Below are 27103 nucleotides of genomic sequence, written 5' to 3' on the forward strand. Positions count from 1 at the left end.
AGAGAGAGAGAGAGAGAGAGAGAGAGAGAGATGCGGTACAGCAGCAACAGCAGTAGTTACTAAAAGTGATTAAGAGAGTGCTTGATAAAGATGGGAAAGACAGTTGACTAATGGCGATAACTGGACTGAAGGTGGTGGTGGTAATAGCGATGGTGGTGGAAAATGGAGTGAACCAGCAGTATAAGTATTAGCGGTGATCGTAGGTATAAAGCTGATAACGTTGGTACTAGTAGTAGTAGTAGTAGTAGTAGTAGTAGTAAAGGCGGTATGCTACAAGTCATGATCGTGGTGGTGGTGGTGGTGATGGCAGCGGCAGTAGTGACGCTGCTGTGGCCTTGTATTAGTTCCTAGTTACGTCATAGTGCCACGAGGTTAGAGAGAGAGAGAGAGAGAGAGAGAGAGAGAGAGAGAGAGAGAGAGAGAGAGAGAGAGACTGACTCAAGGAGAATGTTACACGCCACCACACTTGTGACGAGGACGGTATCAACCTTACAACACCACCGACTTCTCTCCTCTTCCTCCTTCCCTCAGGTCACATTATTCCCTCCAAGCAGCAAGTCTTAAACTCCTTTACTAACCCTCACCTGCGCTCCAGCCTTGCCTTATCTCTCCTCTCCATCCCCCCCCTCTCTCTGGTGACAGGAGGGCCATGCTATCAGGGACTAACCAGACTTTCCTCACGCGACAGTCTCTCTCTCTCTCTCTCTCTCTCTCTCTCTCTAAGATAAAGAACAAGGGCGGAAAACAATAACACAACTCGTAAACACTGATCACATCCTTTCCCCAGATGTATGTGTACAGACCTTTAAATATTCTCTCTCTCTCTCTCTCTCTCTCTCTCTCTCTCTCTCTCTCTCCGTCCCGCAATTAAAGAGAGCGTCGGTAGCACGTATACGTTCCCTCACACTCTCACACACACACACACACACACACACACACACACACACACACACACACACACACGTCCTCATTACGCTTAATACATACATATGCGTACACACGAGAGAGAGAGAGAGAGAGAGAGAGAGAGAGAGAGAGAGAGAGAGAGAGATCCACGCCCACCAACTGGAAGAGGTCAAGGTCATCTGTCACTTTGTCTCCTGGCAGGGTGACGGGCAAGGCTGAGTGAAGAAGCAGTTGACAGGGAAGAGGAGGAGGGGACGGGAGAGCTAATGGATGGATGACAGGGAGGAGACTATAAGATTTTCTGTGTCTATGGTTACAGAAGCTTTCCTCCACCACCACTACCACCAGCACCACCACCACCACCTCCAGATCTCTCTCTCTCTCTCTCTCTCTCTCTCTCTCTCTCTCCTTATCCAACCAATGATACACTCAACTGCTAATCGCCAGTTTCTATAAGCGGCAACTAAATGAATCAGTCTGAAGAAATATTTTTTAAAGGGATGATGAATTTGAGGTTGGGGTAGAGAACGAAGCTTGTTTACTCGCTTCTTGTTACTACTGATAGCTTATCTTGAAATGATTACTCCTGTTTTGATGTCTGAATTTCCTCCCTACCCCCACTCGACTTTTTTTCTTTTTTTATTAGATTATTATATATCTGGTATCATCTTTCGATGTCGTTACCGAGCATGTGCTTACTGTGTGTGTGTGTGTGTGTGTGTGTGTGTGTGTGTTCACATAAATGGACCCTTACATTCGTCTCTGAGCAAGGTGTTCTGAGGTGCGCAGATGTACTGTACGGTTAGAAAGAAGGAAGAACTGAGGAAGTGAGGATAGGAAGTGAAAAGGAAAGGAAAAATCACATAAGAGAGAGAGAGAGAGAGAGAGAGAGAGAGAGAGAGAGAGAGGGATGTGGGGGTGTGGTGGAGGGAAAGAGGTGATGCCAAAGAGGGCGGGGATAGGGGGGAGATGGAGTCAAGTGGGGAGGATAGGAGGGAGAAAAGCATGTTGGGGGAGGAGGCGCCTTGTTTACCAGTGGTGGCAGCGGCGGCGGCGGCGGCGGTGGTGCTGGTGATGGTGTCGGGTCACGTCGGGAGTTATGCAAGCTGCCCCCCACCCAGAGCCCCATCCTCTCCCTCTCCCTCTCCCTCTCTCTAGGCCACACACGCCTGCCTGCCCGTCTAGCCTCGCGCCGGCCACCACGCACCCAGGCCAGCCAACCACGCGCGCGCGCTCTCTCTCTCTCTCTCTCTCTCTCACACACACACACAGGCGTTTTCTGACATGCACGCACGCTCACATCGGCGCACACACACACACACACACACACACACACACACACACACACACACACGTGCGCACGCAACAATTGTATCAAAATTAAACACAACGCAAAACTGCAACATCATACACACATACACACACACACACATACTATAAATATCTCCTTCACCCTATGGCTTCTTTGCTCCCCTGTCTACCACCCACTCCCTACTCCACCCACCACCATATACACCTGTTAAAGTATCCTTCGCATCCTTCGCACTGCAGGTCACGGCAAGGGAGGAGGAGGAGGAGGAGGAGGAGGAGGTCACTCAAGAGGTCATTCATCAGCACCTCTTTGTCCTTCCTCGGGGTCATATTCCTCCTCCTCCTCCTCCTCCTCGTCATGGTGATCTTAAGGTGTGCCTTACAACACTGACTCGTAATCCCCCACCTCCTAACTATCCCTAACCTCCACCCCGTGTGTGTGTGTGTGTGTGTGTGTGTGTGTGTGTGTGTGTGACAGTCCGTAACAGGAGCCAAGTCCCTAGAGACTATCAAAAAAAGACCCCCAATCTCACCTCTCCCAACTTCCATCCTCTACTCTTTCTTTCTCAAACTCTTCTCTCCCTCTACAGAAACCTCTTATCCACCTCAGCAGTGCCCTTATCCTGCCTGCCTGCCTGCCTCAGGTGCCTCCTTCGACTCCTCTTCATACTCTCATTCCTCTCCTCCTACTCCCTGCTCGTCCTCGTTCTTCCCTCTTTACTCCCCTTCGTTTCTCATCCTTCCTCTCTTCTCCTACACCCCTTCGTCCTTCGTCCTTTTCCTCCTTGGGAACCTGATTGGGGGGAGGAGGGAGAGGGGGCAAGGACTGGTTAACACCCCCTCTGCCACACACACACACACACACACACACACACACACACACACACACAGGACAGAAGGGTGAATGAGAATGTGAATGCATTGCCGGCACGAGGGGTCAGCACAAAGAGGAAGACTATGGATGGACTGGGCGCGTGTGCAAGGCGGTGAAGGGACGGGCGCAGAGGGGAAGGGAGGGAAGGGTGAAGGCTGTGAAAGGGCCACTTGTTACCACAGCTCCGCGGCGGCGGAGGCGGCGGCGGCGGCGGCGGCGGCGACAATGGTGGTAAAGCTTCCCCTCCCCTCTCCCCCTTCCACTCCCCCTCCTTTCATGTGCTACCTTATTCACGCCAAGTAACCCTCTCCTTCTCTCTTTCTCTCCCCCTCCTTGCACTCCTAGTCCATCCAAGTCTGCAGGTCTCTCTCTCTCTCTCTCTCTCTCTCTCTCTCTCTCTCTCTCTCTCTCTCTCAATCTTCACACGTGCAGCCCATCCACCCACCCACACACACACACACACACACAGCTCTCCAGTTGGCAGAGCTGAGTAAGTAGATTCTTTCACCAACCCCTGCTGCCTCCGTCGCCACCGCCGCCGCCCCATCCATCCCACACCTGCGCATACCACTCACATGTGTAGGATGCCTCATACCTGCACTAAAGTCCAAGGGGTCGGGGAACGGTGGCGACGTGAGTGGGTTACGCCCTACACATGGAATAATCTCCTTAATGTACATGTAAGAATGAGGTGTGTATGCCGTAATACGTGCGAACCATCACGGGTTTCTCTCACAGGTCTATTTTGTCTTGTTACGTGAACTCAATGACTAATGGCATATTTAAAAACTTCTTGGGTATTTTTTGAGGATATAATCTGAGTTTCTACGGCCACATCCTATGCTCTAACGGATATACTTAATCTCTTCATGTATGGTTGAGCAGGATACATTACACAAGTTGGAAATCCATATTTACACCAACTAACTGTAGCTTATAACCAAATAAATTTCATATACTGTACATCTTTAAAGGTTGATACATATAACCGACTAAATTTACTAAGTACGCAGCTACGTGTCCACTCATTGATGCCAACTCATCCTCACCCATACTGTCTGTCTGTCTGTCTGTCTTGATTCGCCAATCCGAAGGATTGGCATGGGCCTTTACTGCCATGGTGGCGGCCCATAGGTGTTTGCTTTCCATAGGTGTTTGCGCTTGTAGTAGGTGTCCATCGTTGAGAGTCTTGCCTGCCTCTCGCTCTCACCCATACTCTGTCAATCTCACTTATGTAAGAGTTAACCAGTATCGCGACACTCATTCCTTTCACTGGTAAACTCTGCAACGCTTTTTCCTCTTTGAATCTCTCTCTCTCTCTCTCTCTCTCTCTCTCTCTCTCTCTCTCTCTCTATACGACTTGAACTATTTCACCAGAAGAGTATCTAGACACCTCCGGAACTAAATTGGCCAACCTCTTTGAAGTTATTTCTTTCCTCGTCTTTTTTGGGAAACGACGATTGAGATTTTTTCGTGCCATAAGAGAGAGAGAGAGAGAGAGAGAGAGAGAGAGAGAGAGAGAGAGAGAGAGAGAGAGAATCACCTAATACCTGAACACTTATTAAACACAGTAAATACCCAAAGGTAAATCCCCAGGCAGTAAATGTACATGCCTACTACGTCTTTAAAGATATTATGAGGTAGTGCATGTTCACCTGAGCCCTGCAGGGTACGCTAGATCCACGTAACGTATACAAAGCGCTCCTCAACTCAAGGGTACACGTACTCGTTTTGACGTAAGAACACCCCCCCTCCACCCACCATCGTCCCGTCCCCCCTCACGTGTTAAATCTTCGCCTCAAAAGTAAATGAATAGCAGCCGTGGCAACGCAGCACCGCCACCATTCTCTACCGTACCTACTCCACATGCCCGTCATTTAGCTCTACGACCACCTGACTCTGTACCGTAGGCGTTTTTAGCACCCTGACCGACTCCCGCACTCTCCTTCCCGTCACGCACTGCAACTACTACATACCTCCACCACCACCGCGGCCGCTCCCTTCTCTACCTATCTACCGCTGTTTCGTCACCACCGCCACCGCTGCCCGCCACCATCACCACCTGTCTTTCATCACCACCACCACCACCACCACCACCAGTAATACGTGTAGCATCCCACTAACATTACTGTGATCATCATGCATATCCGTCCCTTCTCTTGTCGGTTAATACACTTGTTGATGCATGATACACAGTATACCCCCCGACACACACATTTATAAATGGTAAATTCCACCTCTCTCTCTCTCTCTCTCTCTCTCTCTCTCTCTCTCTCTCTCTCTCCCCACACACACACACACACACACACACACACAAACACACGATAAGGGATAAATTTGGACACCATTGCGTCTCATAGTGATATGATAATAGGTATTACTTGTCAATATGTACACACACACACACACACACACACACACACACACACACACCCGACATCACACCTCTCTCTCTCTCTCTCTCTCTCTCTCTCTCTCTCTCTCTCTCTCTCTCAGCACGTTTATAACTTCAAATGATACTGCAACACTTGCCAGACGTTAAAGAAACAACAAAAAAAAAAAAAGCAAGACTGCGTGAATGTTCTCATGGAGGCGGCCTGTCCTACCCTAAGGCGCCCTAGCTAACCTAGCCTAACACGAGCCCCATCTAGGAGCGTGCACAAAGACCTGCTACAGGCTACAGGCTGAGGAGTGGTGTGAGAAGGAGCAGTGAGACATGGTGACGTAACGCATGCCAAGTGGAAATAGGAGTCTTCTATAGGAATTAAACTCTCCAGTGTATGGGTAGCATGAAAAGAGGAAAAAAGAAACCCTACTGGGAGGATAAACAAACTTGCACCTGACGTCACACTCAACCTTGTTTTATTTTATTTATTTTTTTGCTGTCAACTCGTACTGTTTTACCAACCAGCTCAAGTCAGTCCAGCCCCGCCCCGCCCCGTTCACTGCCGCCTCACACCTAGCAATTCAGCCAGCCAGCCAGCCAGCCAGCCAGCCTCCCACTCCTAACCCTTGTGGCCGAACCCTCACGTAGCTTGTTACTAATACTGCTTCCCTGTTACTGTTACGCTCTCCACGCCCTCCCTTCCTTCTCCCTTCCCACCCACCTCCTCACCGCCGCCGTCACCACACATTCACGCAGTCCCGTTACGAACCCAGACGCCTTACTGTTACTGCGTCCCCTCCTCCTCTTGTCACCAAACCTAGCCGTCACCTTTAATCTTCGCTAATATTCCACACGATACTGAATTTTTCAATATTTCAGTGATGTGAGTAGGAAGCAACAGTGGATGAGTAGGAGGAAAGGAGAGACAGGATGGTTGGTAGTACTGAGCGATCTCCGTCAGCTGGTCTGTTGGCAGGCCTGCGCACCAATCAGCTGGTGGCAATATAGTGGACGGAGGAGGGAGTCATGGGGTTATGGGGGGATACTGAGGACCCAAGTACAACAAGGAGGGGGAGGTGAGGCACAAGAGAGAACTGTAGGAAGCTAGTTGCGGGGATCGGGGGAGGGAAGGGGAGGAGCCTGGCGAGTGTTTCCATCCTGAGTCGGAACAAAATATCCTTCCCGTTAGCCCGGGAGTGAAGCCACGAAATCTAGCGTTTGTTGTTTGCGTTGCGTCAGATGAGTGGCAGCGGCCAGTGTGGGAAGTAAACAAGTGTGGCTGCATGTTGTGCGGCCGCCATGCACGTGATTACCTCGCCACGTGGCTGGCCCTAACCACGTGCTCGGCTGGCCCCGCCCCTTCGCCGCGCTGGTGCCACGTCTGCACGCCTGGTTTAGATGCCACGTTTCTTGGCTTCAGGCCATCGATCAAATGACTGCTGGCCTTCCCGCGGCTCTCTCTCTCTCTCTCTCTCTCTCTCTCTCTCTCTCTCTCTCTCTGTTTCACCCCCCTTCCAACCCCCTTACGTCATTCCGCTGCATATCATAAGCACCTGCAGCAGCAGGTCGCCGCCGGCCAGCCGCCGCGCCGCACCAGGCTACAGCCACCAGGGTGCACGCAACTAACTGTTCTCTTTTTGCCACACAACAAACATCGACGGCCGGCGAGCCGCTGTGGTGTGAGGGCCGCAGGTGACGCACCGTCAGGGCGCCGGCTGCATGGCACCCCCTTCGGCATGCAGCTGTGCCCCGCCCTCCTGCACCACACCTGACCTCAGGACAGTCCTCGTCTGACCTTTCGCTCTCCTCACATGACCTTTATCTCGCCTCGCTTGGCAATCCCGAGAGTCGGCAACACCTCCGGGAGTGGACGGAATTTTAACTCGCAAGCCTGTTGAACCTTGTGGCCGTTTGTCCGTATGTCTGTCTGTCTCGAACTTACTTTCAGAGAATCATTCCTATGGACGTCCCGCTCTGCTGCCCCGCCCGCTACAGCCCCACCTCTCCCCTTCACGCCTGAAGACCATAGCCAAGTTTCACCACTGCTTCACTACGATTAATACTTGAGAGAGAGAGAGAGAGAGAGAGAGAGAGAGAGAGAGAGAGAGAGAGAGAGAGAGAGACTCATCCTAACCCGAGGTGCCTGGAGGGGTCGGTCGCCCTGCCAACAGGTGTGGCTTGCACAGGTAGCTACTGACACATCACCCAGGCGTTCTCAAGGTCATACACGAAGTCAAGAATGGAAATTTTATATCACTAAGTAAATAAGGAAACGTAAAAGCAGCACCAGGAATTGCGTCAGTAGTAGTAGTAGTAGTAGTAGTAGTAGTAGCAGCAGCAGCAGCAGTAGTAGTAGTAGTAGTAGTAGTAGTAGTAGTTAAAATCATTTACCTGTCAATACGCACGCACGTCAGAGACACGCAGAGAGACGCACGCAGAGAGAGAGAGAGAGAGAGAGAGAGAGAGAGAGAGAGATTCACACCTGAGTTAATCGCCAACACTTGTGACCTGATAAAAGAGAAGGAAGCAAGGAAGGAAGAGCGCACGAAGGCAACGGATGGCGAGAGGGAATGAAGGAAGGAAAGCTGAAACGAGGGCAGAGGGACGGCGCGAAAAAAAAAGACATAACTCGAATGAAAATCAGATACGAGCACACAGAAAGAAGAGCTATGCGTATTTATGGAAGTGGAAGGGGGACAAACAGGTTGAAAAATGACCTATTCAGAATAAAAAATCAACAAATAAAAATGAAAACTAGAGAGAGAGAGAGAGAGAGAGAGAGAGAGAGAGAGAGAGAGAGTGGAAATAGGTTAAAACTACAAACCAATAAATAAATCAGCAATGCAGCACAAAAAAATCTTATAGTAGTAGTACTAGTGAGCTAATCTGAAGCTTGGACGAGAAGGGCACTGAGTTGGATATGCAGTAGTGAAGGTGGAGGAGTTGCCAAGAGAGCAGGATAGAGGTGGGAGGAATGAGATACCAAGACATCTGCGAGGAACGTGAAGAGTGAAGTACGCTGATTAGAGAGAGAGAGAGAGAGAGAGAGAGAGAGAGAGAGAGAGAGAGAGAGAGAGAGAGAGAGAGAGAGAGAACCGTTAATAAGAAACCTTCGTGTCTTTCTATGCCACTTTATTATTCTAAATGCACGTACAAAAGGTAGGATAGCATCGTAGAAGGCTTCTCTCCATCCACCACTTACTAATCCTACACACACACACACAGAGAGAGAGAGAGAGAGAGAGAGAGAGAGAGAGAGAGAGAGAGAGAGAATCACTATATTACCATCGAAGTTCACCCATCCATCCATCTCTCTCTCTCTCTCTCTCTCTCTCTTGTATGAGGTAAAGGGGAGGTTAAGAAAGCGACTGGAAAAGAAAGAAAGAAAGAGAGAGTTAGAGAATAAAAGAGTGAGATGGAAGCTTACTTGAATCCTTTCCTTCCATTCTCTCTCTTGTAGTACATAGATGACTGCCTGGAGGGGGCGGGGGGGTAAGGTGGGAGGAGGTAGCCAGGGAGGGGGTGGGTAGGGGCATGAGAGGGGTGAGATAGCAGTGAAGGGGCAGCAGAGTAAACAATGCACAGAAGGAGTTATTGTCTTAGGTCATACAGCCGTTAGCATCTATAGATATACCAGGACCTTAGCTTTCTCTCTCTCTCTCTCTCTCTCTCTCTCTCTCTCTCTCTCTCTCCTTCCGTATGTTTTTCATTGTCATGGTTACGTTATTAGTATATCTCTCTCTCTCTCTCTCTCTCTCTCTCTCTCTCTCTCTCTCTCTCTCTCTCTCTCTCCTGTTCTTTGTCATGGTTACGTTATGAATACTCTCTCTCTCTCTCTCTCTCTCTCTCTCTCTCTCTCTCTCTCTCTCTTGTTCCTGTTCTTCTTTGTCATGGTTACGTTATGAGTATTCTCTCTCTCTCTCTCTCTCTCTCTCTCTCTCTCTCTCTCTCTCTCTCTTTGTTTTCCTCTTCTTCCGTATGCTATTCTTTATCATGGTTACGTTATTACTCTCTCTCTCTCTCTCTCTCTCTCTCTCTCTCTCTCTCTCCTTGTTCCTCCTCTCCTTCCGTATGCTATTCTTTATCATGGTTACGTTATTAGTATCCTCTCTCTCTCTCTCTCTCTCTCTCTCTCTCTCTCTCTCTCTCTAATGTAATGTAGTACTAAACTAACTAAACTAACCTTAGGAAACAAATCATACAAAAATTGTCTTAATAATATCAAACTATTCCCATTCACACAAGAAGACTAAGAAGTGACTTATTACGGGTGTTTAAAATCAAAGGCATGGCGCTGCAGGAAATGTTACGATAGATTTTTCGATTTACACGCGAGGAAAAGGTTGCAAAATTGTTGGGAAATCCTTCAACTCTCATGAATCTTTGTTCTTTTTCCTTTTTGCCAACGTGGAATTAATCTATGGAATGGGCTCGCTTGATACTTGACAGACTGACGTAACAGACTGCAACAACGTAGATTTTTAAGCCCTTCAGTAACAGGACGCGTTTTCATATTCATTCTGCTTACTATATGGCGATTTTGATTTTCAACCCCTTCAGTACCAGGACGCGTTTCCATATTCATTCTGCTTACTATTTGGCGATTTTATAGAGCTTCAGAAATTCATGTGGGGATTAAAAATAGTGAAGACTCTGGCCATTATTAATCTTCTGACCTCCATAGACAGTTCATAATGTAAATAAAACCGTCAAATCATACTGCAAACTCAAGGTAAAAACAAAAGCGTTTCACTACTGAAGGAGTTAAATGGTGTCTCCAATACGTAATTAGCAGCATTGCTTTGTTAGAGATTAACTTCCTCGCCTCTAGGCAGTACGGTCTTCTCATTTTATCTATTATTATTCTTTCCTATAAAATTTACTTCATCTATTTTTCCCTATAGTATCTACTTCCGATTTTTTTTTCTGGAAAAGTTTATGCCGGAGGAAGTAGTAGTAGTAGTAGTAGTAGTAGTAGTAGTAGTAGTACACACACACACACACACACACACACACACACACACACACACACACACACGCGCGCCCGGTAGCTCAGTGGTTAGAACCCTGGCTTCACAAGCCAGAGGACCGGGGTTCGATTCCCCGGCCGGGTGGAGATATTTGGGTGTGTCTCCTTTCACGTGTAGCCCCTGTTCACCTAGCAGTGAGTAGGTACGTGATGTAAATCGAGGAGTTGTGACTTTGTTGTCCCGGTGTGTGTATTGTGTGCCTGGTCTCAGGCCTATCCGAAGATCGGAAATAATGAGCTCTGAGCTCGTTCCGTAGGGTAACGTCTGGCTGTCTCGCCAGAGACTGCAGCAGATCAGTGAAACAGTGAAACACACACACCACGTAGTGTAGTGGTTAGCACGCTCGACTCACAACCGAGAGGGCCGGGTTCGAGTCCCGGTAAGGGGCGAGGCAAATGGGCAAGCCTCCTAATGTGTAGCCCCTGTTCACCTAGCAGTAAATAGGTACGGGATGTAACTCGAGGGGTTGTGGCTTCGCTTTCCCGGTGTGTGGAGTGTGTTGTGGTCTCAGTCCTACCCGAAGATCGGTCTATGAACTCTGAGCTCGCTCCGTAATGGGGAAGACTGGCTGGGTGACCAGCAGATGACCGAGGTGAAAGGTGAATTACACTCTCTCTCTCTCTCTCTCTCAATGAAATGCAAGCGACATCTCAACAAAACTGCCATGGCATTTCCACGAAGCCGACAACCTACTGCGAATTACCATTTTCCGCCTAATCTACCTTTTTAATTAGAGGTGATAAAAAATGCAGGTTTACGCGGAAGCTTCATTCCCTCGCCGTTTTCTGTGACACACCAACATTTCAAGTTTTCTGTGACGCTACGTTCAAATTCCAGGGGATACTAAACACTTATCCCCTTCCACCCAGCCACGCACCCCTTAATTCCCAAACTAAAGCGTCAACGGCGATGATAACAACGGTGATAACAACAACAATAACAACAACTTCCCCACATTCTAGAATATCCACGTTATGAGACATTTTTCCCTTCTGTAAATTGCGAAAGTTGGGGAAGGTGGCTATTTGGGAAGTAGAGGAGTGGACTAGGCGGGAGGTAATGAGTACAGAAAAGCTCAGTTATTGAAATAGAGGAAGGCTGGGAGGATGTAAGACTGTTGGGAAGGAGTACAGGGACCCAAGTGCTTGAGAACGTGTGGTGCTGACTGATGTGAAAGCTTGAAGGCGCGAGTAGGCTTGTAATGTGTGTATAGGAGGTGAACACACAGTAGGGGCTTACGGGAAATGAAGATGTGAGGGTGCATAGCGAATGAAGGGTGAGGGTGTGTAGGGTGAGGCAACACGGGAAGGTGAGGGGAAAAAAGCAAGGTAGGGAGAGCAGGGGAGGGTGTGGCTGTAAGCATTTAAACCCCATGGGAGTGGAGGGGACGAGGGAAAACGGAGAAAAATAGGGGTAGGTTAATTATGCACGCAGCCGGTGTAGGAGGAAAAGTAAAGACGGGTGATGACAGAGGTAGTGACGACGACAAAAACAGGAGGATAAAGATGTGGATGATGGATATGCGAGCATCAGCTGGGTGGAAGAGGGAGAGGTAGAGGTAGAGGAGGCCTAAGAGTGAAATAAGCCTAAGTATATACAGAGAAGGGACCCAGTACAGGTGAGGACAAACAAAAGTGATGATAATTATACGAAAATGAGGAAAAGGGTATGAGAACAGCACAAGGATAATAGCAAGACTACAAGGAAACTAACACGAATAACGAATAACAGGACGAAAAAGGGAAACGACAGAGAAGGAAACCAGGGATAAGTCAAAATGAAGAACAAGTGTGAGTTTCAGGTCGTTTCAGGTCAAGTAATAGTATTTTAATAAAAGCATACGAATAGAGAATAGGAGAAAATTGAGAAATATACGAGAAGAGGAGGAAAACAAAGATGAGGACGAAGAGGAGGCATGCATGACTAACATATGTAAGAGGAAGAGCAAGAATAGACACAAATAAAGCAAGAATAACAAAAAGGCTGACAAGGAAGAAAAGAAGGTGGGATGCGAGGAGAGCGGAGAATGACACGAGGATAACGACAACAAGGAGAGGCGGAGGAAGCGCGTTGGGAGAGCAGGGAGGAGCCGCAGCAGGAGGGTGGGGTAGGGTGGGGTTTGTGCGTGTGTGTGTGTGTGTGTGTGAGGGGGGACGGTGGGGGGAAGAGCCGTAACACCAACCTGTTGTGGGGAAGGTTCACCAGCGTGCCCCCAATCAATACTACGTCCACCCTTAGCATGACCGAGGACAAGTGACCCTACTGTGACCTCCATCCTCCATCCCAATCCTTCGCTTCCTCTAGCTAGCCATGGTAATCTGGTTCCACGCTCAATTGCTTTTTTTTTCTCGTCTTTTATCTCCATTATTTTTTAAACACTAGACTAACCTGACACAATCCTGCATCACTAGGTCTCTCTCTCTCTCTCTCTCTCTCTCTCTCTCTCTCTCTCTCTCTCTCTCTCTCTCTCTCCTACGTTATTTTCTGGTTCCATGCTTAAGAGTATCATAATTTTTCTTTTCCAGGTTCATCGTTTTCTCTTCCTCAACTAGCTTTGACATTCCACAGTTCTCCATTTACTATATATACACCTTTCCCTCTCCTCCTCTGGCTATTGTTGTCCTCGTTTCCGGCCTAAGTATTTATCATCTAATTCCCTACTCATTTTTCCCCCTCAGAACAACCAACTCTGACCTGCAACCTCCTCACGATCCTCCTTTAGTTAGTCTTATTTTGTCGCACACCAAATATTTTCCCTCCTTTATCATCGCGTCTCCTCTCATTAATATTCCTCATCACATGAATATTAACCTCCATACCAACACCAGGGCACGTCAGGTTAAGATACGTTAGGATAGGTTAAGATAAGACAGACGAGGTTAGGATAGGTTAAGAATGATGACCCAGACACGCTCTCTCTCTCTCTCTCTCTCTCTCTCTCTCTCTCTCTCTCTCTCTCTCTCTCTCTCTCTCTCTCTCTAGCCACTGTCAACTACTCATAAATCTTCACATTTCAAAGAAAAATGAGCAAAAAAGGAGACTAATAAAACTCAACGGCTAAAAAAGAATCCAATTTAGAGTAGAGATTTGCCAGGTGGATTCGCGCTCTATGCACCTCCGATACCTGCCCAGCTGCTCCCTCCGCCCCCCCCCTTCCTCTCCAGCACACCAGCTGTCACGCAGACGCAACACCTCTCCCCCATCCCCTCCCCAGCAGCACCAGCACCACCTGAATCAATGCAACAATTAGTATCGTTTTCCCTACTTCCCTCTCTTATGGTGTTATATTTCCAACGCCTTCCTGTCCTACATCCTATTCCTGTCCTTTCATTCTTTCACACATACGTCAGCTCATGGTTGTACTCTGCTCATTTCATTCACTCTACTTCAGCCAAACTAGCACGCATCTCTCCCCCACTCCCCGCGTCCCCGATCCTCACCCGCCCAGTCACTCACTACCACACTTCAATACCGCCCCCATTTTCTTTCACCAACGATGCTTTCCGCCAATACACGTCTACTATAAAAAGACGAGTAGCCAAATATACGTGATTGGCGTGCTAACCCTGCACAACGCCAATCACTGAACCCTGACACAGCCCCGAGGTATGCAACTGATTGAAAGATAAGGTCAATGAAGTGTGCAGTGTCGGTGCTGGTGGTGTGGGAGGGGTGAAGGCAGCCTGCGGGAAGGAGTGGACGAGGGCGGCCTCCACGGGATATATCATTGATCGGCCGCGTACGCTGCTGAGCTACGCATGACCATTCACGGGGCCGCCGAAGCACACCATGCCCGGACTACACAAATCACCTGAGTCCTCTTTTTTTATTGGATGGCCAGTGATGGATGCCTCATTGTTACAACTATCGCGTTTCCATTGATTCCTGGCACGCATATGTTCTATGTACATGTTTACTTGTTTGACTAATCTACTGCGACATCTACCCAAGCCTACCGTGTTGCCAAAAGCACGCTACTTTTATGCACAATTATGTTTTATCTCTTTTTTTCATCTGCATTCTCTAGAGATGGTCCAGTACTGCCTGCACTGAGCAAGACTATTAACGACCTACAGCAACATGTCCCAATCACGAAAGCCACGCGTTGGCCTACAACTTTTACTATTTTTGTGACAATGATTTCACTGGTGTGCATATCACCCTCGGAGGGGCCTGCGTGGGCGGCGGGATGACAGGTAGCTGTTGTGGCTAGCAATAACGTTGCGGCCCATAACACACATTCGTTAGAAAAATAATTAAATGAGATTTGTTCATGGATGTACTCATCCATCCGAACCTAAAGGAAGTTGTACTGGTAATCCCAAACTACACATCGTGGCTAGAAAAATAAGTACAGGCCAACCCAACCCAGCCCGGGTGAGGCAGCCGGCACGTGTCTAGCGGCCGCCACCCCGGCCCAATGTCAAGGCGTGAAATACCTACGCCCAGGATATCGTGTCAAAACCCCATGGTACACGTCGTTCCTTGGTTAGTTAGGTCTGCCGTCTGAACCTAGATTTCCCTTATTGCTTATTCTCATATCGTGCGTCTACATCCCACGTCCCTCAGGAGAAAGCGGCCAGCTATCTAGATTTAGCACGAAGCTGCCGTGGGTCGAGTACTCCCTTGAACCTATAAGGGTTAGGTCACATGATAAACGTTTGGCTTCCTCACGGCCACCCGCGCTGCCCTTGACTACGAAAACCTGTCCATACGCACACTAGGCGATTCAATCAAAGCGCTTCTCATATTATCAGGTTAAAAGGAGAGGCGACAAGCTCAGGTTTGATATTTGTAAACAAACTCCACATTTGCAACAGAGCCGGTGTTGGCCCGTCAAATACCTACCCCCTCCTGAAATACCGACCCCGCCACCTCCACCCTTACCTTTACACGACTCCTCTTGTTGCTCCAAGTATTTTGCAGCATCTAGTAGGAGTTCTAGGCTCATCTCTTCTTCTCCTTAACGATATGGACACTTCACACACCCCTCACTAGCCAAATAACCGAGAAATTGGGAGTTTTATGCGGGTGAAAATGGCGCGACGGGATCAAAACAGCGAGCCCAGCACTCGCCTCACTGTCGGCGTGAAATAACGAACCCACGTGTCTGCTGCGGCGGGCTTCACATTGCGATTTTTACCCTCTCGTATTCAGCCATTCAGAAGTTGTCTGCTTCCGTTTTTTTCACAAAATGTTCCACCAGTATATATCACCTTGCCATTTTAGTCCCCAGGAAGGCTTAGAAGGTCCTCAGCACTGTATTCTAAGAGAAGGTGTCCACGCCCAATATCAACAAGACTCAGATGTCGCGTCGCAGGCGGCCAACAACACGAGGATTCTACCAATCAGCGAGAACCAGGATGACGTAAGGGGCGTGGCTTTCCTTGTCCCGCCCCTTCACCACCGCGCCACGGAAGAAGTATTGAACGCTGAAAGTTAACTTTAGATTATTGTAGTTTTTCATATATCTGACAACTCCTGATGTTTACTGCTTAGAAATAAAGTAAGAAATAATAGCGCGTGTGAGAGATCAAGTGAAGTCATCAGTCAGGAAGGAGTATAAAGTCTTCTCAATGGCTTATCTCCGCTGTGTCAAAATCGATGCGCCATCAACACATGGAAGCATTGTGTTAGAATTGCCAAACGTTTCTTTCACTCGAATACACACTTTCTATCATTTCGGCTGACCAGATGATCTCAATCCCAAGGATACTGACGGCAACATGACGCAAATATATATTGTCGATCCTGGCTATAAGAATTGATATGAAAATCAAACAGGTTGTCCCGAAGAAGCGGCAACTGTGTGTGACGTCATGGGAAGCGTGGTAGCTATCACGTGGAGGTGTATCATGTGGAGGGTGGCGGGGGTGGACCTCTCCCCAATTACCCTCACTCCAACTCATCTCTGTTTTACCCCAAGCAACTACCATGGCATCCTAAGTCAGCATAATGAGATGTGGAATACGCAGGAGAAGTTTGAGGGAGGTACAGCCGTCAATGTTGTGGTCTTCTGTCTGCTGTCTTCGCGCTCACTCGGCATCCCCCCTCGGCCCTCACCCCCGCCGGCAGCCTTCCCCATAGCAGGCTTCCTCGGTTCTCTTTGTCACCACTGGATTTACCCACCGAACCTTACCTGTGTCCTGCCGACTCGTGGCCACCCAAGCAATGAAGTCACGCCTGCCTTAATTACAGCTTTATTATACCCCGGGCACCCAGTCTTACCACAGAAGGCGCCCACACCTCCATAAACACTTGGTTCTGATAGATCTACTGTTTAATCATTAACGTTTAGACAATTTATTGCCGGCCATGGCAATTGGATACAGCTACCAGTATTTGATTTGTCGGGTGATGGCTTAACATATCACTTCTTTCTGGTCGTAAACGAAGTGATATCCTGTCAGAGCAACGTGTGTCAGAGTAGTGATAGTAAAACATACATACGTAATAGCAGCAGCAGTAGTATTACCTTAGTAGTAGTAGTAGTAGTAGAAATATTAATGCCTTATCTAATCTTCTGACAAGCAAGCAAAACCAACAAATAAGAAACTGGATATTTTCCACCAATGGCTACGCGTGTAGTAGTAGTAACAGCAGCAGCAACAGTAGTAGTAGTAGTAGTTATAGAAGTACATTGTAACAGTATGAGAAGCTGCTTGCGTATAATCTACATTCTGTACTATAGCAAAACGATGAAGGTGAGCGAAAACAATAGGTACGTAGCTGATATGTTTAATCTATTTATTGTGGTTTACCTCAGGGGAGGAAACTCTTATCAGCGAAAGGTCAAAGATAAGTCATCCATGCGTCACAGAATCAACTGATAGCCCCACATTAGTACCTGTTATTAATTGCGAAGGTACGAAGTGTACTGGAGTCACAAAACTATACGCTTGTGTGTGTGTGTGCGTGTATGTGTGTGTGCGTGCGAGCATGCGGTGAGTGTTACAGAGGGTGTGGCGGCAGTTCAGAGTCAAGAGGGATGTCCGTTGTTATAACAAGGACGGCAGAAGCTCGCTGGCTCTTCTGGAAGTCGCAGGAATTAACAACAGCTTTTATGTCTCTCCAATTCTCTCTAAAGACTGGCTGCTGAGAAGATTCAGTGTTCCTACTCTACGACGCATTTTAGTGCTGGCTGATGTGTACCCCACATTGCTGCATGCTTACTCACTCTCCAGCCTTGAAGCGCTAGGTACAGTATGACACGTTCGTCATCTCAGCTCTGTCTTGGAAACATAATCTCTCTCTCTCTCTCTCTCTCTCTCTCTCTCTCTCTCTCTCTCTCTCTCTCTTTATACTTGAATTAGAACAAACAACAACAATATCTTAAACTAACGTATTTTTCTCTTAAATATTGATATAATGGTGAAATGAAATTACAACAATACTACAACTACTAATACTAGTAGTAGTAGTAGTAGTAGTAGTAGTAGTAGTAGTAGTAGTAGTAGTAGAAGCACTAGCGGTAGTAGCAACAGTAGTAGTAGTAGTAGTAGTAGTACATAGTACTATGTATCATGTACAAAGTATTATGAACTATGTAGTACATAATAGCAACAGTAACGGCAGCAGCAGCACTAGTAGTAGTAGTAGTAGTAGTAGTAGTAGTAGTAGTAGTAGTAGTAGTAGCAGCAGCAGCAGCAGCAGCAGTAGCAGTAGTAGTGCATGCATTGAGAAGCATATCCATTCACAATATAAGTTTCAAGATCTATTTCCTTCGGTATGCTTCTCGTTTTGTCAAATGATTGATTATAAAATCAAATATAGTTGTGACATGTATTAATAATGCACCATCGGCTATAATTGACAGACAGAGAGAGAGAGAGAGAGAGAGAGAGAGAGAGACGCGGAAGGAAGGTAAGAGAACTCGAAAAACACATGCACACCTTCCTCATCCTCCCAGACACCCTGAACTCCCGCCCCTTCCCTGACGCTCCGGAGTCGCGAGGACCTGCCAGCCCATCGCCAGCGCCGCGCCACCATGGACGTGAAGGCCGAGCTTGTCTTATTGATCTTCACCCTTAACTGCGTCACCCTGGTATTGTGTGGCGCCTGCGGGTGATGTGTGTGTGTGTGTGTGTGTGTGTGTGTGTGTGTGTGTGTGTGTGTGTTGCTGGGTAGGGTGATAGCATGTGGGTTGTTTTGGTGATAGGTAATGTTGCTGTGCATGGTGATACTTTGAGGGTAATGCACTGTGTGTGTGTGTGTGTGTGTGTGGAGAGGTGCATGTGTTGTGTGACTAATCGTGTGTGTGTGTGTGTGTGTGTGTGTGTGTGTGTGTGTTGAGGTATATGACTACATCGACATTTAAATGAATAGCTTACAAGGCATTCCTTCCCATCAATACCCCCCACTATCACCACTGCCAGCTTCTCATTCATCTCCTTCCAGATTCTCACTGGCAAGGACTTGATACGGTCTCGTCTGTGTCGAGATAAATATGGTCATGACCCGGCTTGCATTCTTACCTTAAGGAACACCCCTATCATCCTCAACGACACCACCAGCACCATTGCCCACATGAAGAACATTACCAATACTTCACTCAGCAATGGCATCTCACTAGCACTACCATTACCACTGCAACGGTCACCACATTTACAGCCACAGCAGCAGCCACGTCAACTGCTCTCATCATTAGCAAGCAAGGGAGAAAAGGAAGAAGTGGATGATTCTCACGACCTGTTATCGCTGCTACCACCACTGAAACCAAAAATCAACAAAAACCACCTCGTTAATGTGACGCAGGCAGTGGAGTCTTGCGGCCTGATCCTCACCGCCACCTTCCTCTCCACCTCCGTGGTCTCATCGCAGGTGCTAGGCAGGTGGATTGACAGGTAAGACAGGTGTTAGTGTCCGTGTCCTTTTAACTTTTTAATTACTTAAGCTTCTTAAAGTACATAAAGTCTTTGAGTTCGATTTGAAATTCCATTGATGATAAAAAAAAATTAATAATTAACTAGTGTAAAGTTTTCGCTGCTTCTCAATTTTATTTATTTTTTCTACTTTATAGATGTTGTTCTCATTAAATAATACGTGATCAAATGGTGTATTATCAACATAAAAAAAAGTCCTATTAGTCACTTGTTGTCATAATCCACTAGCATTTGTTACATTATATTAGGAGTGTGCATGTTATTTATCAACTTTATTTATTAATTCATCTAACTGATATATCGAATGCAGTGAAGGACGAATGCTAACTGAAAGTGAGACAAGATAAGGCCACACGTAGCGGAAAGGAATCGCTTATTTGATAATGAAATGTGTCGAGATTTTAAAGCTGTAAAGTATGAAGGAAATTAGGGTACTTTTATATATATATATATATATATATATATATATATATATATATATATATATATATATATATATATATATATATATATATATATATATATATATATATATATATATATATATATATATATCTCCGCAAGTTACTCATTTTAGAAGTAAAAAATGTGTGCGTAAGCATGATATACAATCACATGGCATCTAATCAGTGGTCAAGCTTAGTTGATAATATAGCTGAAAAAAATATCCCAGAAATAAGGGAACTCTAGGAAGAGACGATGCACCTGAAACGTCCATGAAATTCTTTGTTAAAAAGGATGTGAAGGAAAATATTATAGATAAAAAAAAAACGTTAATATTTAGAAAAGAAAAGAAACAAAACAAAGTAGGAAAAGATATTACAGAAGTGTCCCTTACTTGCGTGCACGAGGGAAAAGTGGCAATTTTTCAAGGACGAGTTGAAGAAGCGGGAATGCCCCTTAGGACGAAAAAGGAAAAAAAAAAAATAATAAACAAATAAATAAAAAATAAATAAATAAAGTAATGGGGAGGAAACTTTCTCCAAGAAGCTCGAACTCGAATTTGGATTTTGTTTGGTGTCCTGTTCCCACTTCAAACGTTCACTCACGACGGAGGAGGGAAGGAAGGTAGAGAGGAGGGAAAGAATCCAATGAAAATGGTAGAGTGTGACTAATTGTATAAGGAAGCATGGAGGAAAGGAAGGAAGGTACAGCATACAAAATTAATAAAAGATGGAGGCGAAAAGAGGAAATATAGATAGAAGTATGAAGAAATGTGGACGAAGAGATAAAGTATATATATATAAAGGAAAGAAGAGAATAAAGTGCACAAAAAGATAGAAGGAATGTAAAAAAAGAAAAGAAAAAGGAAGGACTTTAAAAAAACAAAAGATGAAACATCATATTGATAAAATGACAATTCACTTGTTTATCTATCTATCTATTGATCAATCAATCAATCTATCTATCTATTTGTCTCTCTGTCTATCAGTCTATTTATCTATTCATCTATCTACTTATTTATCCACCAATCTATCTATCTATCTGTCCATCTATCTATCTTTCTATCTGTTTATCTTTATGTATCTTCTTATCTATCTATCTTCCTACCTGCTTACCCACCTATCTACCTATCTATCTATCTGTTTACCTATCTATTTATCTACCAACTTATACACTAAAATCATTCATCTCCCGAAGGTGGTCTCGAAAAAGTATGATGATGCTACCTCTGACGGGCGTGGTACTGTGGGCCACCTGTGGAGTGATGGTTTCAGCCGCGCCCTGGAACCCCATCTTCCTGTGGTTCGTGGGAGCGGGTCTGTGCGGCCTCTGCGGGGGCTTTATCACCCTCAAAGTAAGGTGACGTGGCTCCTGTAGGTGTTAGATATAGTGTTTTCAAGTAGAGCGGTCTTGATTTTAGTTCGTGTTTCGTGTTGTTCTTTGTCACCATATTTGCCTCTGTTTGTTTTGTCTGCTCTCTCTCTCTCTCTCTCTCTCTCTCTCTCTCTCTCAAATCTACAAACATATACAAAAACAGAGTGACTAAATAAAACACTCACATTTCCACTCCTCTCTCCTCATCTCCTCGGGACCTTTACTTTGTTGAGCGTGTCGTGACGTAACCAAATAACACTCCCTAACGTACCCTCCACGTGCTTCCCCAACACACATCAATAACACACGCCCCGACGCCTGACATTACATACGCCACATTCCTTCCCAAACGTTTATCCATGTTATCTCGACAACTTCCGACGAACTCTTGTGAAAATTATTCGAGTGTTGAAGATTATTTTCATGACTAGAGATGTTTTAGCAAGGATTCTGCATGATTAAAGGTTAAAAAAATAAGTGAGTCAGATTAATAATTGCTGTGGATTATGAGAATGGAAACTGAGAAGTGAGACCACTTTTGATAGGGTGCAGTAGAAGTCGTTTGGATTTTCAAGGTTGATTTCATTATTCTTAGCAATGATTTTGTCTAATTAGAGGGAAAACATCTATAGTCTGACTGATAATCGCTATAGCTATGGAAGTACAGTCATATTCATGATGTGAGGTAACTTTTAACAGGCTGTAATGGAAGTTATTTAGGATTTTCAAGCTGTTTTAATGGGTCTAGTGGAAGTAGAGTAAAGATTCTGAATAACTGGGAGGCAAAGCGCCTATAAGAGCATGTCTGGTCATCGCTGTGGCATTTAAATATATAGTCGAGATGTGAGACAACTTAATTTTAACAGGCTGTGGTGGGCGTTATTAAGGTTTTCAAGGCTGCTTTCATAAAGGTGGATTCTGAATGAATACAGGCCAAACCACCCGTAAGACTATGCACAGTCATCTCCGTGGCTTTTAAAAATAGTTTACTGAGAAGCAACTTTCAATAGACTGTGGTGGAAGTTACTTAGGTTTTCAAGATATACAATAGTAATCTAACAAGGACTTTGCCTAATCAGAGGTTAAAACTCCCATCACAGCCTGACTGATCATCCCTGTTTTATTTATTTATTTTCATTTATATCTAATTATCTATTTTTTTATGTCGTCTTGTTGAGAGACCACAGTTTTTAGAAATAGAAACCCAAATAACTTAAGCAACGCACATGTAACACTAAATTTGGTCTCTCTCTCTCTCTCTCTTTATGTGTGTGTGTGTGTGTGTGTGTGCAATTCACCTCCGTCGCCTGCTGGTCACCCAGCTAGTCTTTCCCATTACGGAGCGAGCTCAGAGCTCATAGACCGATGTTCGGGTAGGACTGAGACCACAACACACTCCACACACCGGGAAAACGAGGCCACAACCCCTCGAGTTACATACCGTACCTATTTTACTGCTAGGTGAACAGGGGCCACACATTAAGAGGCTTGCCCATTTGCCTCACCGCTTACCGGGACTCGAACCCGGGCCTCTCGATTGTGAGTCGAGCGTGCTAACCACTACACTACGCGGTGTGTGTGTGTGTGTGTGTGTGTGTGTGTGTGTGTGTGTGTGTTTAAAGTTCACAATTGTGTTAGAAATCACGTTGTTTCTCTCCCTAAAGACTTGATGATATAGGTGACAGATTCTTGGTAAAAAGAAATAATGAGAGAGAGAGAGAGAGAGAGAGAGAGAGAGAGAGAGAGAGAGAGAGAGAGAGAGAGAGAGAGAGAGAGAGAAAGTGTAAAACCAACATTCTTCCTTTAACTCATCTAACAGCCTCCAACTTCTATAAGACTTAAAATGGTAACAGTATTTCAACAGTCACTCAGCTAATCCACTTTCACACAATCCTTAACACCTTTCCATCAGCACCAATGATAACATACAATAAATAACGACTACTTAACATAGCACACATAATTAACAGTGTAATAGCGTACCTCCTCAAGCTATGAATAATGAATAGCCAGTTAGTTAATCATGCCACTCGACTCTAATACCAGCTGGGGACTCGGGGTGTTTCTACAGACCGCCGTGACGACCTATGCTCTTCAGGCCATGGAGCGTGGGGACAAGATAGTGAAGCTAGCTCTACTGCAGGCCGCCATCTCTATAGGGGTGTTTGTAGCCTACCTATGCTCCTACTACCTGCCTGCTAACACTCACGGAGAGATTAGTAATACGTTATTAGGTTTGTAGATTTTGTCTGATGTATTACGACTATTATTGCCGCCGCCGCCGCTACTGCTGCTACTGTTGTTGTTGTTGTTGTTGCTGCTGCTGCTGCTGCTGCTGCTGCACTACTACTACTACTACTACTACTACTACTACTACTATTTTGATAACAGCAGCATGCATTATAGCAACAACAGCAACAACAATAAAAATAGCAACACCAACGATAATAATGATGATAACGATAACAACAACAATAACAACAATAACAATAATAATAATAATAATAATAATAATAATAATAATAATAATAATAATATTAGTAATAATAATGATAATAAAAACAATAATAACAACAACAATAACAGCAACAACAAAATAATAATAATAATAATAATAATAATAATAATAATAATAATAATAATAATAATAAAATAACATCTCCATAACCATCATCACCATAATCGTCACCACCAACAGGTATTACGCTGATGGGAATATTGGACATCATCTTCGCTGCGGGGTTCCTCTCGACCACATCTCGAACACCACCACCCCTGTCACCCACCACTCCATCCACCACCCCCCGCACCCGCTCCGCTTCCAACCCTCCCCCCGCAGGACCCGCCACTCGAGTTAATGCGCACAACTCCACCGTAAGTTTAGCTCGGCATGCTCAAAGAGAGGAAGAGATGCGGGAGGAGGAGGAGGAGCAGAGGGAAAGAAGGTACGCTGGAAAGAATAAGATAATAATAGTCGATGTAGTGAAAGAAGATGATAAATGTGATGAAGATGAAAAGGAGGATGAACGGCATGCCCAAAGGGATAAGCAGGAGGAGATGGAAGTGGTGGTAGTAGCGGAACAGGAGGAGGAGAAGGAAGAGAGGAACGATGGATATCATGAAGAAAGAATGGTGGAGGCAGTGAAGGAAGAGGATGATAAATGTGATGAAAGTGAAGATAAAGAGAGGAAGGAAGGAGAAAGATACGTAAATCACGAAGATGATGAATGTGCTGAAAATGAAAAAGAGGAAAGAATAAAAGAAAAAAAAGTGGTTGGCGAATGTGATAGAAATGAAGAAAATAATATGGAAGAAGAGAAAAACGAAGATGAGTACTATGAAAAAGAGGAGAAACAAAAGAAAGAAAAGGATGAGAAAGATGAATGGCTTAAAAATGGAGAGAGAGAAGAGAAAGAAGACGAAATGAATGCAATCAAAGACACAGAGAATATTCCAGCACATCCTGTATTCCCTATTGACATTTTCGTTATTTCCCCTATAGAAGAGCAAGACGAAAACTTGAGCGACGTGAACAAGAACACAGAGGGAAATACCGCAATAGAGTCGGGAGAAATAGACCGAGACGAAGGACATTTGATTGCTTATTCCACCGAGGAAGAGGGGATGAACACCAAACAGATCAGATTAGCGTTCCACGGTTCCTCGCCCTCCCACCACACCATTACTATTGCCTCAGAGGACGGCAGCAGCGTGTACGGCACCCCTCCTGAGCCCTCTAGCCACTATGGCACACCTCCCAGCCGAACGCTCTCCCGCCACTCTATGGAGGCGGCGGCGGCGGCTGCAGAGGGGGTTCATCAGCAAGCAGTATCAGCCTTCCATCATCCACCTCAAGCCTGCGTCCCTTGCTGCTGCCACCACAGAGTGCAGGATTACAGATGTCCCATAAATTACGGTATAGGATTATCATCGTCATTGCCATCTACACTCCCAAGTACCATTAATTTCGGGGGTCATGAAACCCCTCACATCTTCCAGAACGAAATGCAGTTTAAACATAGGCTAGGAGGCTGTAGCTCCCAGCACGATTCATTAATGAGTCAGAATGTGCTGTTGACGCCTGATTCCTCCGACTGCTCTTCGCTCAGCTGCGAGGGCTCACATCCAAACTGCAACAGCAGTAGTGACGGGTGTCAGCACTGTCATGATGTGCTGCGAGAGGACGAGGGGTATAATTTTGGTGCTTATGCTTCCCTAGACGATGTGCAGAGTTTGTCACTCTCTGTGTCAAGCAACTCTGACGCTTTAAGCCTCTCAAATAACCCTAGCTCTACCACAAGACAGCCAGAAATCTCGCCACCAACACAAAACGAAAGCATTGGTGAAGTGAGCGAGGGTGCAGGAGGCAGGTCCTCGGCGCCCTTGACGCTGGCCAGTGAGTCAAGTGGTGAAGGAGAGTGTTGCGCAGGTGGCGCGGGGAGGTGCCGGGTGTGCGTGGCGGGGGGACTACTCTGCCGCCCGGTGTCAGTGACCTTTCGACGCAGAGCCGCAGGGCTGAGAGGTATCGTGGTCGCCGACGTGGTGGCCACCTTCCTCATCAGTATGGTGGCGGCAGGTGGGTTGAAGTTCATATGGTTTCGTGTTGGCTATGCGTGAAAGATGATATATTATTCATAGATAAATACATTGAACACATGGAAATCATGTATTCAGTGTAATCATAATTTATACAAACAGAATATGCTTGCAATATAAGGAACATAAAAGATTAAACACCTTAATCCATAATAAATGTTTTTGCGTTCTGTTGCTGCTTATGGTCATGCGCGACCGTTGGTGGTGAGGCAGTGGTGTGCACCCTTTCACTGGCCTTCATCTGCAGTCGTGTGGGAGGTTACGCCACTCTACCTGGAAGCAAAGATGAAGTGGTCCCTAGCAGACTGGATCCCGTATCTAGCCTGCCACAGCGGACTGGGAGTGGTGGCGCTGGTGGTGGTACTGCCTCTGCTGCGCCGATGGTGGGTGCTGCAGGACACCACACTGGGGTACTCGGCGGTGTATCCAGTATCGCTTCCTCTACCTTCCTTAGTTTCGTGACTTCTTCTTCAACTGCCATTCCTCTAAGTATATCCATCCTTTTTTTTCCCGTTAATGATTGTTGTAATAGCAGTGTCCTCGGAAATGAGACAGTAAAGTGAACATTCAACATGTACACGCTGATATGTATATTTCTATTTCTTTCAATGAATTTCATTATTTTCTAGCTCTTACCTTTGGGCCCTTGGCACAGTACCTCAACGTGTCCTCTGTTTCCATCCTAGTACGTCTGGTGGACATGAGTGAGTTAGGTAAGGATTGTTGTCTTGAACTCAGTCTGAGTGTTGCTGGTGTTGGCATACTTAACAACTCTGGTCTGTGACTATCTGGCTTGCAGGTGGCGCGATCATGTGCCTGTGCACGATTGAGCAGCTAGGGTTGACAACTGGCTTGCTCACTTCCCACTATATATTTCCCTTGCTGTTACGATGCAAGATGCCCGGCGTCACCTTCATAACAACAGGCCTTCTGGTGACGGTACCGTCAGTTATATTAGGGTAAGCATTCTGTCATTACTGCGACATGTTGATTTATCATCATCAAATATGTTAGTTCATGTTAAGTTTAATTCAAATTTAAATGCCTGTCGACAGAGTGCTGTATTTCTCGCTGAATTTACGACAGAGGATACGTCCACGTGGAACTCCTAGCAGCCAGCCATCGTCTCTCCGGCTTGGGAGTCAACAAAGCTCAAGTCAGCCGCGATCACACCATTCATCTGAACTTGGTCAAAATAAAACACGCACTGTAAACACCTCGCGTGTACCGCAACTAAGTGTTGTATAATTCCTTTTAACACTGAATGAATTAGTAGCAAATTCGGAGTGTTTCTAAAGAA

The 27103-nt window shown here is 46.0% G+C and overlaps 2 protein-coding genes across 12 annotated transcripts in view; one reads left to right on the top strand and one right to left on the bottom strand.

The window, feature by feature from the left end:
- LOC123498708 (max-binding protein MNT-like) overlaps window positions 1–15821 on the bottom strand; it is a 34162-nt gene extending 18341 nt beyond the window's left edge. Inside the window, exon 1 of the mRNA XM_045246072.1 lies at window positions 15395–15821. Coding sequence (XP_045102007.1) covers window positions 15395–15458 — 64 coding nt within the window. The 5' untranslated portion in view covers window positions 15459–15821. The remainder of the gene's footprint in view (window positions 1–15394) is intronic.
- Window positions 15822–17311: 1490 nt separating this feature from the next.
- LOC123498491 lies at window positions 17312–27086 on the top strand. Of its 11 annotated transcripts, none has more exons than XR_006672695.1 (10): window positions 17316–17705; window positions 18417–18551; window positions 18905–19350; window positions 21031–21187; window positions 23279–23441; window positions 23906–25783; window positions 26051–26186; window positions 26433–26507; window positions 26603–26762; window positions 26859–27086. XR_006672695.1 is itself a non-coding variant. In XM_045245641.1 (10 exons), the coding sequence occupies exons 2-10, from the start codon at window positions 18495–18497 to the stop codon at window positions 27014–27016; spliced, it is 3348 nt and encodes a 1115-aa protein (XP_045101576.1). In that variant the 5' UTR covers window positions 17321–17705; window positions 18417–18494; the 3' UTR covers window positions 27017–27086. The 11 variants fall into 11 exon arrangements, 9 of the variants coding, with proteins under 9 accessions (XP_045101579.1, XP_045101578.1, XP_045101581.1 ...); XM_045245641.1 differs by having other exon boundaries at window positions 17321–17705; window positions 26017–26292; window positions 26433–26516; window positions 26890–27086; XM_045245640.1 differs by having other exon boundaries at window positions 17323–17705; window positions 26017–26292.
- The last annotated feature ends 17 nt before the right edge of the window (window positions 27087–27103 follow it).

This window comes from Portunus trituberculatus, chromosome 48 (genome assembly GCF_017591435.1).
Source record: "Portunus trituberculatus isolate SZX2019 chromosome 48, ASM1759143v1, whole genome shotgun sequence".
NCBI classification, from domain to species: domain Eukaryota; kingdom Metazoa; phylum Arthropoda; class Malacostraca; order Decapoda; family Portunidae; genus Portunus; species Portunus trituberculatus.